This window comes from Caretta caretta, chromosome 2 (assembly GCF_965140235.1).
Source record: "Caretta caretta isolate rCarCar2 chromosome 2, rCarCar1.hap1, whole genome shotgun sequence".
Classification (NCBI taxonomy): Eukaryota; Metazoa; Chordata; order Testudines; family Cheloniidae; genus Caretta; species Caretta caretta.
This window is the reverse complement of record NC_134207.1, coordinates 122,433,341-122,447,037: the sequence shown is the minus strand read 5'-3', so window position 1 is coordinate 122,447,037 and position 13,697 is coordinate 122,433,341. Positions and strand designations below refer to the sequence as shown.

Genomic DNA, 13,697 nt, shown 5'->3' with positions numbered 1-13,697 from the left:
ATTGGGGCAGGAAGAATAAATTGTTGTTACGCTGATTATGGGAACTGTGCTTGGAACTGTACTTGGCCTTTTGTTATGATGGAGGGACTCACCAACAACTAAATAGCACTCGTTAGGCAAGGGTCATGGGTTTTAAAACTCTGTGAAGGGAGAGACGCTGGGGACAAGTATTAATACTTGGTGGCATGGGCCCCTTGGTGAGGGCCTTACATGCTAATTGCACTTCCTCCTCTCTCCACTGTGGAATATCAGAGCCATTAGGAGTCTAGTTACAGGCTGCTGACCTCACTTTGGGCTAATAGCACACCAGCACTGAGGCTCCCCTACTACAAGCTGAAGTCACCAAAGAGCTGAACTGACTAAGAGCTGAAATCACTGAGCATCGTGTTAAGTAGTCGGGGAGCCTGAAGATATATTGTGGAGCAGTTTGCGGGACGGCTAGAGTGCCTTGTGGACAGGCTGGTGGAGCAATTCGTAGGACAGCGGGAGCTGCTTGTGGGCCGCGGAGCTGAGCGAAGGAGTTCGTGGGGCGGCGAGCGGAGCGGAGGCCTATGGAGCTGTGGGGCGGTCAGCTTCAGATCATGTAAGGTGCCTCTTACCCCCATCCCATCTCCACCCAGGTTGGGAGGTAAAGCTCCACAGATAAACTTTCGAACTCTGGGGCTGCCCTGACCAGGGACAGAGACTTTTGGGTCATTGGACTTTTGAGACTTTGGGTGATTTGGGGTTGCTGGACTCAAGAACCAAAGGGAAAGGGGCATGCCTCAATTTGCTTGGGGTGGGTTTTTTGCTCATGGGTTGTGTTATGAATCCTGTTGGTGGTGTTTCCCCAACATAATGCCACATTGTTTCTCTCTGTTATTAAAAGGCTTTTTGCTACACTCAGACATGTGCTTGCGAGAGGGGAAGTATTGCCTCTTGGAGGCGCCCAGCGGGGGTGGTATATATTTGTCCCAGGTCACTGGGTGGGGGCTCCAGCCGGTTTGCATTATGTTATTGGAATGGATCCCCTAGATATTGAACCCGGCCCTTGTTGCTGCCAACTCTGACGGGCAGAAGGGTTACATAGATAGATACACACACACACAAACGTATTTATACACACACCTATATACATTCCACCGCCCCCACACTATATGCATATGGAGATATATATATATACACACACACACACATTTTATACACCCCCCCAATCCATATACTGTGTGTATATATACACACATGCATGCACCCTATGTATATACACCCCCCACTACACACCCACGCTGCGTATAGACACAGGGACACAAGCGCACTACATTCCCACCTCACATACAGATGCGTCCACACGCACACACACCCCCACCCGCTGTCTACAGGAGGTGCATACAGACAGACCGACAGACACACATACCCCGCGATGTCCCGGCAGGGTCCCCACCTCGAGTCACCCGCAGCCCCCCCCCCCACCAAGAAACCAAGGCAAGGCGGCATCTTCGCCCCGACACCAGCCTGGCCCCGGGGGCCGCCCACCCCGCAGGGCGATGGGGCCGGAGGCGGGTGAGGAGGGCGAAGGAGGCCGCGGCGGCAGCAGCGCCCCCACACTCACCACGACGTGGGCGCCGGGCAGCTTGAGGGGCTTGGGGCTGATGAGCGGCGACACCATGTAGAGCAGCAGCACGAAGGCCACGACGCAGGCGGCCGCCAGCAGCAGCAGCAGCATGGCTCGGGGCGGGCGGGGCCGCGGCCGGCAGCACCAGGGGCCAGCTCGCTCCGCGGCGACGGCCGCTCTGCGCCGCCCGAGCCCCGGCCCGAGGGTACCGCTCTGTCACGGGAGGCGGGAGGGGGAGGGAAAGGGCGGACAGCGGCTACGCTCCGTGATTGGCCCGCGGGACGGGCGAGCTGCGAGGGGATTGGCTAGCCGGGCGGGTCGGAGTTCTGTGAGGCTCGATGCTGCCCGGGGATTGGCCACCGTGGCGTAAGGCGCGCGGGGATTGGTCTCCCGTGGGTACGTCCCGGGACGCAGTTCGGTCGAGGCAAGGCGGCGGTTGGGGGGGGTTGCGCGAGCGCCCCCTGGTGGCTAGCGGGGAGTTTGCTCCTGGCCGGGCCTTGCCGCGGGACTGGCCCTGGCCCTGGCCCGCGGGGTAGGGAGTCAATCGGTAGGAACGCGCGAGCTGTGAACGGGCCGCCGCTGCGGGGGCGCAGGGGGGCAGGCCGGGTTCGTGCCCGCGGATTGCACGGGGCGGAAGCGCAGAGCCTCCAGCCTGCTCCCCGTGGTGGGAGGTTTGGCCTCCCTGGCAGGAAATTTGGGCACCGCCGGGCTCTGATTTGCAGAGGTGGACCTCGGCTGGTGGTGCCGCTGCTCGGCGGGGCTGACCCTCAGGGGGGGCCCAGGCTTTTGAGCAGCTGGTGAGTAGCTAAGAAAGATTTGATGCTCAGATAAATTGGTTAGTCTCTAAGGTGCCACAAGTCCTCCTTTTCTTTTTGCGAATACAGACTGACACGGCTGCTACTCTGAAACCTAAGAAAGAACTGTGGGCTCAGCGAGCTAATAGTCCTGGATACGGAGCGCGAGCAAATTGTTTGCAGGATGGAATCCGAAGAGAGTGGTACGGCAATTAAAAACACAAAACTGCTCTGGGCAATCGGAATTAAACAGCTCCTCCGCTTTAACCAAATAATGTATTTGCTATAGGCATATAGGCCCCTGAGTTTTCTCAGCTTAGGATATAATTATCTCCTGAATGAGAAACACCCACAGATTATATTATTAATAATAGTGTTATACAGCATCTTAAAATTGCACACAGCTATTTACAAACTAAACAAAACAAGGTCCCAGCCCAAAGAGACTAACCAAGACAGAAAAAAAGAAGGGTGTGCAAATAATACTACAAGGAGATTAGAGAGTGGGAGGAAACTGGAGCTGAGATGTAGGCAGAGATCATGCACAGTTTTGAAGGTGAGGGTAAGGAGCCTGAATTTGATGCAGTGAAAGGTGGGAAGGGAGTGATGAGATTTGTAGAGCCCTGTAAATCCGCAGATGCAGATATCCACGGACCATTTTTGCGGTTTGTGGATCGGATGAGGATACAAATTTTGTATCTGCGAAGGGCTCTAGAGATTTGGGAAGGAGTTGGCATGGAGCGAGAAAAGAAGCGAGATGATTTCAGTTTAAATGTTTTGAATAGAAATATGAGGAAGCAAGAGAGGAAGAATTCTATTAGTTGAGAAACTACCAACATGACGGCAAGTGTTCTATCAGTAGGAATGGAAAGAAAATAATGTTCGATATAAATATAGAAGACCTTACAAGACTCAGGGAGAATATGGGAGAAAGAGACACCAGCCAAAAGATGTGTCTGATCTTATCAAACCAAAGATGACATAGGAGCCCCTTCGGTATCTGTATTCAGGACAGGAAATAGTCTGGAAACCACATGGATGAAACTGATGATCTCATACTGGAGGACAGAAATCCATTCTCTTATTCTTGGACAGTATCTAACATGGTCAACCTAAAGATACTGCTGTTCTGTCTGAGGGAGGTACAGTAGAACCTCAGAGTTATGAACACGAGAGTTATGAACTGACCAGTCGACCGCACGCCTCAATTGGAACTGGAAGTACGCAGTCAGGCAGCAGCGGAGACGGGGGGGAAAAAGAGCAAATACAGTACTGTGTTAAACAAAAACTACTACAAAAATAAAGGGAAAACAGCATTTTTCTTTTGCATAGTAAAGTTTAAAAGCTGTATTAAGTCAATGTTCAGTTATAAACTTTTGAAAGAACAACTATAATGTTTTGTTCAGAGTTACGAACAACCTCCATTCCTGAGGTGTTTGTAACTCTGAGGTTCTACTGTAGTGGGAGTCCAAGGAAACAAACTAAAATGACTTATATCTTTTCTGGAGGGATGCCACCAGAGAGTAGTGATGAGTACTACTATTAAACCCCTCAGTTGTCTGAGGCTGAATTCTGTCCATATATCTATTCAGTATTTATATGTAGCCACCATTGCTATGACTACACTGCAATTAAAAACCCAGTAACTCAGGCTGATGATGCTTGGGCTAATGGGTTGTTTAACTGTGGTATAGCCATTTGGTCTGGACTGGCCTGGTACCTGGGTTCTAGGACCCTGCGAGGTGGGAGGGTCCCAGTGCTTGAGAGACCTTCACTTATATGCTTTGTAATGTTTGGTGTGCATTTAAAAAACTGCATAAAATTAATTATTAGTAATATGGTAATTTGAGGGTGTAGTTGATGAGATAATCATCATCCCTGGGCTGAAGAAGCTGAAAGGTATGGGTCTATAGCAAATAAACTCCAAGGCCAAAGGTCATACATACATAATACCATGTAGATTCAAATGACCAAATTACAGCAGCTGTGGCAACCATAATTGTATATGTCCCTAATTTTGTGCATTTAAAATCTCAACCAAAATCTAGCAATAACAAGTAATGTTACAAGTTGAAGAATATGGTAACAGGTGAGTTATTGGTAATGACCAAAGGCATCTGGCAATTTTAGTATCAAAGTAATAGGATAGGGTAGCATATAGGTGATGCCACACTCAAAATGGCTGCCACAAAAAGTGTCCTTTTTATGTCTTTCTTGGTAAGAAAATATTCCCAAAACAATGTTCCCTCTAATTTTTAACAGGCCATGTGCCCAAAAAATTTCTTCTGTGCTGCCTCTGAAGCTAAATAAATAAATAAATAAATAAAGCCGAAGCTGGAGTGCGCGTGGTGTTTTGCCGTATGTGCGGGGTTTAAGATCTGTGTGCACGCGCACAGCTTGGAACAGTGTCCCAAAATACAACCAGTACCTGTGAGAATATCTGTCCAATTTCAGATGCCTGCAGGTGAAGGAAAAGATCACTAAAAGTACAGGCAGGCAGGCTGAAGACTCTAGACACAGTGCTAGTGTCTCTGCCTATATCCCACTCCTCAATATGGTGCTGACCAGCAAATTAGAATAAACAGGGACCAGATAACTGGAGCAATAGCTCCGCTTCCCCTCCAGTGGGCACCATTGTGGTGAAAGTCCTTGGTGTGGCCTGGATCTAGCCAAGTCCCACTGTGGACAAGAAAACAAGAAATGACATCAGGTACTGTTGCCTTCTGGCCGGTTTTTATACTGCCTTGCTGCTGGTTAAAAGATGTGCACATATTGTGGGTTGGTTTTTGTAAAATGGTTCTCTAAAACAGTCTAGCAATTGGCTATAGTCTGCACTAGGACCTTTTTTATTGGTAGGACGGGAGTGGCCATTTTTTCTGGGCCTTAGAGGTGGCCTGCAGCTGCTACAGAGTAATTTCTTGTTCTATTTTTCCAAAAGACTAAGGCCGAGATCCTCAAAGGTATTGAGACACCTAATCCCACTGATTTCAGTAGGAGTTAGATGCCTCAATACCTTTGAGGATCTAGGATTAAGAACTTCCTTCTGCCCTCCAAACACCCTCTCTGTTGTAATGTAATGGCTAGGATGTGACACACAGGAGAGCTGATATGAGACTGATGTTTGTTTCCTGGCTCCAGTCACTTGAAATGTGTCAAGGCTACATGACATGGGTCCCAGACCCACTTGGGGATTTTGGCTTCCGCTGGAACCAGTCTTGTAACGATGGGAAAAGCTCCAGCCTTCAGATAACTTCCAGCTTGCCCAGCCAGTCTGATTCTCTGCCTTTTCTGCTCCTTCACCTCCTAGGGAAGAACAGTCAGTCAGGGCTGCTGCAGGAGGTAAGCAGATATCATATGACCCAGAAACAACCAGCACAGATTAATGCAGACAATTAATAAAATACAGAGCTAGACACATCTGGGATAGAGGTCAAGGCAGAATTATCAATCCTAATGGTCCAAAAATCATATGGCAGGCATCCAAAAAGCATACAATCGGCTTAAAAATCACAAGATTAAAAAAATGATAATAAATGTTGGGTTCTTTTTATTTTCCTTCTTGTCTATGATCCTTTATATCTAGAAGCTTTTCTTCACAACCACAAGGGCTAGAAACTTCTTCCCCGGGTTTTATTTAGGCATCTTCTGTCCCTCCCACTTCACTGACAGTCAGGGATGGCTATGACATGACTTTGGTATTATCGTGGCAGGATGCTAACAGTTTGTTTTCCAAAAGTGAACATTGTGTTCCACTTCTGATGGGATGTATGCTGGGGTGGGGGAGACAGTTAACGTGAGAAGATACTGGTCAGCATGATAGGCAGTGGTTGCGTCACATGCCAAGTTTCCTGACATATAGCTACTTTTGAAACTACTTTAGGGCTAATTGTATTTGATTTAAGAAACCTGATTGATGTTGAAACCAAGGTTTTTATTCTTTGAGCCATACGTCTCTGAACTGGAGATCCTAGTAAATCATTGTGATGTTTGTTGCGATATGCCAGCAATGTTAAATGTGCATCCCTGAATCCTCTAGGGCTTGCCTTATTTACTACACCTAGTTCTTTGCTGTTAGCACCGGATCGTCTACCAACTCATAGGATGGGCTTGGCATATTTTGAACAAATTTGTCAAAAGGAATTCCCAAAATGAAAATGAGTCACTTATGAATGGTGGAACATTATTATCTGTTACTAACTCATCTGGAATCCCACAGTGAGCAAACTGTGATCTAAGAGCTCAATAATAATAATAAAAACAATAGAAGTCTACAAATAAGAGGTAATCTTATCCCTCTAAGCCCTGGTCTACACTAGGACTTTAGATCGAATTTAGCAGCGTTAAATCGATTTAAACCTGCACCCGTCCACACAATGAAGCCCTTTATTTCGACTTAAAGGGCTCTTAAAATCGATTTCCTTACTCCACCCCTGACAAGTGGATTAGCGCTTAAATCGACGTTGCCGGCTCGAATTTGGGGTACTGTGGACACAATTCGATGGTATTGGCCTCCGGGAGCTATCCCAGAGTGCTCCATTCTGACCGCTCTGGACAGCGCTCTCAACTCAGATGCACTGGCCAGGTAGACAGGAAAAGAACCGCGAACTTTTGAATCTCATTTCCTGTTTGGCCAGCGTGGCAAGCTGCAGGTGACCATGCAGAGCTCATCAGCAGAGGTGACCATGATGGAGTCCCAGAATCGCAAAAGAGCTCCAGCATGGACTGAACGGGAGGTACGGGATCTGATCGCTGTTTGGGGAGAGGAATCCGTGCTATCAGAACTCCGTTCCAGTTTTCGAAATGCCAAAACCTTTCTGAAAATCTCCCAGGGCATGAAGGACAGAGGCCATAACAGGGACCCGAAGCAGTGCCGCGTGAAACTGAAGGAGCTGAGGCAAGCCTACCAGAAAACCAGAGAGGCGAACGGCCGCTCTGGGTCAGAGCCCCAAACATGCCGCTTCTATGATGAGCTGCATGCCATTTTAGGGGGTTCAGCCACCACTACCCCAGCCGTGTTGTTTGACTCCTTCAATGGAGATGGAGGCAATACAGAAGTAGGTTTTGGGGACGAAGAAGATGATGAGGAGGAGGTTGTAGATAGCTCACAGCAAGCAAGCGGAGAAACCGGTTTTCCCGACAGCCAGGAACTGTTTCTCACCCTAGACCTGGAGCCAGTACCCCCCGAACCCACCCAAGGCTGCCTCCTGGACTCAGCAGGCGGAGAAGGGACCTCTGGTGAGTGTACCTTTTAAAATGCTATACATGGTTTAAAAGCAAGCATGTGAAAGGATTACTTTGCCCTGGCATTTGCGGTTCTGCCTTTGCAAAAGGTTTCTGGGGAGGGCAGCCTTATTTCGTCCTTCATGGTAGGACACTTTACCACTCCAGGCCAGCAACACGTACTGGGGAATCACTGTAGAACAAAGCATTGCAGTGTATGTTTGCTGGCATTCAACCAAAATCCGTTCACGCGGTGGGAGGAGGCAAAATGCGACCTTGTAACGAAAGCACATGTGCTATGTATGTAATGTTAACTTTCAAGGTTTACCCTGAAAGAGTGTAGCCACTGTTTTATAAAATGTGTCTTTTTAAATACCGCTGTCCCTTTTTTTTTCTCCACCAGCTGCATGTGTTTCAATGATCACAGGATCTTCTCCTTCCCAGAGGCTAGTGAAGCTTAGAAAGAAAAAAAAACGCACTCGCGATGAAATGTTCTCCGAGCTCATGCTGTCCTCCCACACTGACAGAGCACAGACGAATGCGTGGAGGCAAATAATGTCAGAGTGCAGGAAAGCACAAAATGACCGGGAGGAGAGGTGGAGGGCTGAAGAGAGTAAGTGGCGGGCTGAAGAGAGTAAGTGGCGGGCTGAAGACAGGGCTGAAGCTCAAAGGTGGCGGCAGCGTGATGAGAGGAGGCAGGATTCAATGCTGAGGCTGCTGCAGGACCAAACCAGTATGCTCCAGTGTATGGTTGAGCTGCAGCAAAGGCAGCTGGAGCACAGACTGCCACTGCAGCCCCTCTGTAACCAACCGCCCTCCTCCCCAAGTTCCATAGCCTCCACACCCAGACGCCCAAGAACACGGTGGGGAGGCCTCCGGCCAACCAGCCACTCCCCCACAGAGGATTGCCCAAAAAAAAGAAGGCTGTCATTCAATAAATTTTAAAGTTGTAAACTTTTAAAGTGCTGTGCTTAAAGTGCTGTGTGGCATTTTCCTTCCCTCCTCCACCACCCCTCCTGGGATACCTTGGTAGTCATCCCCCTATTTGTGTGATGAATGAATAACGAATGCATGACTGTGAAGCAGCAATGACTTTATTGACTCTGCAAGCAATGATTAAAGGGAGGAGGGGAGGGTGGTTAGCTTACAGGGAAGTAGAGTGAACCAAGGGGCGGGGGGGTTCATCAAGGAGAAACAAACAGAACTTTTACACCGTAGCCTGGCCAGTCATGAAACTGTTTTTCAAAGCTTCTCTGATGCGTACCGCGCCCTCCTGTGCTCTTCTAACCGCCCTGGTGTCTGGCTGCGCGTAACCAGCAGCCAGGCGATTTGCCTCAACCTCCCACCCCGCCATAAACGTCTCCCCCTTACTCTCACAGATATTGTGGAGCACACAGCAAGCAGTAATAACAGTGGGAATATTGGTTTCGCTGAGGTCTAAGCGAGTCAGTAAACTGCGCCAGCGCGCCTTTAAACGTCCAAATGCACATTCTACCACCATTCTGCACTTGCTCAGCCTGTAGTTGAACAGCTCCTGACCACTGTCCAGGCTGCCTGTGTACGGCTTCATGAGCCATGGCATTAAGGGGTAGGCTGGGTCCCCAAGGATACATATAGGCATTTCAACATCCCCAACAGTTATTTTCTGGTCTGGGAATAAAGTCCCTTCCTGCAGCTTTTGAAACAGACCAGAGTTCCTGAAGATGCGAGCATCATGCACCTTTCCCGGCCATCCCACGTTGATGTTGGTGAAACGTCCCTTGTGATCCACCAGAGCTTGCAGCACTATTGAAAAGTACCCCTTGCGGTTTATGTACTCGGCGGCTTGGTGCTCCGGTGCCAAGATAGGGATATGGGTTCCATCTATAGCCCCACCACAGTTAGGGAATCCCATTGCAGCAAAGCCATCCACTATGACCTGCACATTTCCCAGGGTCACTACCCTTGATATCAGCAGATCTTTGATTGCGTGGGCTACTTGCATCACAGCAGCCCCCACAGTAGATTTGCCCACTCCAAATTGATTCCCAACTGACCGGTAGCTGTCTGGCGTTGCAAGCTTCCACAGGGCTATCGCCACTCGCTTCTCAACTGTGAGGGCTGCTCTCATCTTGGTATTCATGCGCTTCAGGACAGGGGAAAGCAAGTCACAAAGTTCCATGAAAGTGCCCTTACGCATGCGAAAGTTTCGTAGCCACTGGGAATCGTCCCAGACCTGCAACACTATGCGGTCCCACCAGTCTGTGCTTGTTTCCCGATCCCAGAATCGGCGTTCCACAGCATGAACCTGCCCCATTAGCACCATGATGCATGCATTGGCAGGGCCCATGCTTTCAGAGAAATCTGTATCCATGTCCTGATCACTCACGGGACCGCGCTGACGTCGCCTCCTCGCCCGGTATCGCGTTGCCATGTTCTGGTGCTGCATATACTGCTGAATAATGCGTGTGGTGGTTAATGTGCTCCTAATTGCCAAAGTGAGCTGAGCGGGCTCCATGCTTGCCGTGGTATGGCGTCCGCACAGAAAAAAGGCGCGGAACGATTGTCTGCCGTTGCTCTGACGGAGGGAGGGGCGACTGACGACACGGCTTACAGGGTTGGCTTAAGGGAGCTAAAATCAACAAAGGGGGTGCCTGTACATCAAGGAGTATTTCAGGCAGGACTGCACGGAGGGTTCCAATAAGAAATGGTGCACCTAAGTTATCGTTGTTATTGGAACAAGGAGGTTAGCCTGGCCTCTGATTGATACATGGCTAGATTTACCTCGCTGCACCTTCTCTGTGAGTGACTGCAGTGTGACCTAGAGGAATGAGTCCCCTAGACAGGGGAGGAGGCAAATGAGTACAAAACAAATCTGGTCTATTTCTTGTTTTGACCCACTCCATCTATCTTTTACATCTTTGGCTGGCAGCAGACGGTGCAGAAGGACTGCATGCCATCCACATCTCATGGCTGCTTGGCAGAAGATGGTACAGTACGCCTGCTAGCCATCCCCATCTCTTGCCTGCCTGGCAGAAGATGGTGCAATACGACTGCTAGCAATCCTCATCTCTTGCCTGCCTGGCAGAAGATGGTACAGTACGACTGCTAGCAGTCCGTATCGCCTGCCTGCTCACCATAAGACGGTTCAATAGGACTGACTGCAGGACTAAAGAGAATGACCTGGTCAAGTCACTCCAAATTTAGTCCCTGCGCCCATGTCTGCCCAGGCGCTCCCAGCCGACGCGGCCAGGAGCACCTCGGACACGATGAGGACGACTACCAATCGTATTGCACCGTCTGCTGCCAGAAGGCAAGGGGTTGCTGCTACTGTGCAGCAAAGCCGTACCGCGTCTGCCAGCACCCAGGAGACATAGGGTGACGGTTACCTGAGCGGGCTCCATGCTTGCTGTGGTATGGCGTCTGCACAGGTAACTCAGGAAAAAAGGCGCGAAATGATTGTCTGCCCTTGCTTTCACGGAGGGAGGGAGGGAACGGGGGCCTGACGACACGTACCCAGAACCACCCGCGACAATGTTTTAGCCCCATCAGAGCGCTCCATTGTGACTGCTCTGGACAGCACTCTCAGATGCCCGATTGTTTGCCATTGCTCTGACGCTGGGAGGGGCGCTTACAGGGTTGGCTTCAGGGAGCTAAAATCAACAAAGGGGGTGGCTTTACATCAAGGAGTATTTCAGGCAGGACTTCACAGAGGGTTCCAATAAGAAATGGTGCACCTAAGTTATTGTCCTTATTGGAGCAAGAAGGTTAGCCTGGCCTCTGATTGATACATGGCTAGATTTACCTCGCTGCATCTTGACTGCAGTGTGATCTAGAAGAATGAGTCCCCTAGACAGGGGAGGGGGGGGAAGCAAATGAGTACAAAACAAATCTGGTCTATTTCTTGTTTTGACCCACTCCATCTATCTTTTACATCTTTGGCTGGCAGCAGACGGACTGCATGCCATCCACATCTCATGACTGCTCGGCAGAAGATGGTACAGCACGACTGCTAGCAGTCCGTATCGCCTGCCCGCTCACCATAAGACGGTTCAATAGGACTGACTGCAGGACTAAAGAGAATGACCTGGTCAAGTCACTCCAAATTTAGTCCCTGTGCCCATGTCTGCCCAGGCGCTCCTGATCGACCTCACAGAGGCGACCAGGAGCACCTCAGACATGACGATGACGGCTACCAGTCGTACTGTACCGTCTGCTGCCACAAGGCAAGGGGTTGCTGCTACTGTGTAGCAATGCCGTACCGCGTCTGCCAGCACCCAGGAGACATAGGGTGACGGTTACCTGAGCGGGCTCCATGCTTGCCATGGTATGGCGTCTGCACAGGTAACTCAGGAAAAAAGGCGCGAAATGATTGTCTGCCCTTGCTTTCACGGAGGGAGGGAGGGAACGGGAGGCTGACGATATGTACCCAGAACCACCCGCGACAATGTTTTAGCCCCATCAGGCATTGGGATCTCAACCCAGAATTCCAATGGGCAGCGGAGACTGCGGGAACTGTGGGATAGCTACCCACAGTGCAACGCTCCGGAAGTCGACGCTTGCCTCGGTACTGTGGAAGCGCTCCGCCGAGTTAATGCACTTAATGCACTTAGAGCATTTACTGTGGGGACACACACACTCGAATTTATAAAACCGATTTCTAAAAAACCGACTTCTATAAATTCGACCTTATTCCGTAGTGTAGACATACCCTAACTCGGATAGACATAAACCAAAGTTGGACCAAGGTGATCTGGAATCCCAGTTGGTTTGTGTGTTTCTTCTGCATTCTGTTTCCTGTATTTATTGCAGATTTTACACTTGGTTGCCTTGTCTTCAATAGCAACCTTAAAGCCTGGCCATAATAGGACAACTTGCATTCTCCTCTTTCACTTCTCAATACCCACAGGGGCACAGGGGATTATGTTTAGCATTTCCAACCTCATGCTCATCCTTGGTACAGAATCCCATCCAATGGAGAAATTTAATCTCTATAGTTCCAGTATGTTTTTGTGCTTCAAGTTGAAGGTGCCTGGGCTTCTTTTGCTGGCCATCCATCTAGAATTACTTTCTCAAGCTATTGTGAAGTTGGGTCATTATGGGCATCTCATTTGAGCTTGTCACATTTTGTTTCAGAAATGGGTATTATTGAATTATATTTATTTCAGCCTGTTCCTCCATCTCTGTTCGTTGCTTTTTTTACAGGTGATCTTGAAAGCATATCTACTATAAGAATCTCTATGTCAGGCTTGTATTTCACATTTAATAAGTACTTTTACAATTTCCTATTTGTTTTCTTAAATCGAGTGGGAAATTTTACACAATGGTTTCTGTAATTTGACTTCCAGTGGTTTATGGTCTTTTTTTTCTACCATGATCAATTTCTGTCAATAAAAGTATTCATTAAACTGCACGCATGCAAAGCCAATTGCCAGCATTTCTTTTTCAATCTCAGTACAATTCTGTTGTGTTTTAATCAGGACTTTGGACACATTTGGCTCATGAAGATCATCTTGAAGAATGACAGCTGCCAACCCCTTGTGAGTTTGCATCAGCCGAGATTGAGTTATCAGTTATTATATGTATTCCACTTATTATATCCTGCTTACGCTCCCACTGGAATGTATTATACATTTCCAGTGCCTCTAGGCCTGCCCCAAATAGCCATATGGAGGATTTCACTCTCTCCAATTTCTCCATTGTCTTTGCAATTGCTTGCAGGGATTTTGGAAGCACTTAAACCACCTGCTCCAATTCTCTGCCAGGTTTTTTTCCAGACTAAAATATTCAGCTGACTTAATTTGATCAATTTTTGGCAAAGGTTACATTTGCTTTTGCCATCATGAAATAAGGATGTGAAACAGAGCAGTGCTGGCAAGAGAATTATGTTTATTTCCTTGCTCTAATTACATGACATAGGCACGGGATACCAAAGGTTATGCGTCAGGAGTCAGAATCTGCTAATGAGCAGCTGCTGTTACCCTATCATAGTAGGAATTGCTTAAGAGGCTCTCCTGTACCTAGATCAGTCATCCTCCTCCGAGCTAGGCCATGGACAAAAAGCAACAGTAGGAAGTAGGGCTGTCAAGCGATTAAAAAAAATATATCGTGCG

At 48.7% G+C, this 13,697-nt stretch overlaps 2 protein-coding genes and 1 long non-coding RNA gene across 3 annotated transcripts in view; 2 read left to right on the top strand and 1 right to left on the bottom strand.

Moving 5' to 3' along the window:
- The window catches only part of KDSR (3-ketodihydrosphingosine reductase), a 43,621-nt gene extending 41,821 nt beyond the window's left edge, over window positions 1–1,800 (bottom strand). The window contains exon 1 of the mRNA XM_048839723.2: window positions 1,589–1,800. Within this exon, the coding sequence (XP_048695680.1) occupies window positions 1,589–1,702 (114 nt within the window). The 5' untranslated portion in view covers window positions 1,703–1,800. The remainder of the gene's footprint in view (window positions 1–1,588) is intronic.
- A 210-nt stretch (window positions 1,801–2,010) lies between these two features.
- On the top strand, window positions 2,011–4,718 carry LOC142071091 (uncharacterized). Its single transcript, XR_012667046.1, has 2 exons — window positions 2,011–2,388; window positions 2,476–4,718. It is a non-coding gene; the product is annotated as an uncharacterized LOC142071091 (long non-coding RNA).
- Window positions 4,719–6,738: 2,020 nt separating this feature from the next.
- Window positions 6,739–8,567, top strand: LOC142070816 (uncharacterized). Its single transcript, XM_075124776.1, has 2 exons — window positions 6,739–7,620; window positions 8,009–8,567. The coding sequence occupies exons 1-2, from the start codon at window positions 7,041–7,043 to the stop codon at window positions 8,548–8,550; spliced, it is 1,122 nt and encodes a 373-aa protein (XP_074980877.1). The 5' UTR covers window positions 6,739–7,040; the 3' UTR covers window positions 8,551–8,567.
- Window positions 8,568–13,697: the final 5,130 nt, after the last annotated feature.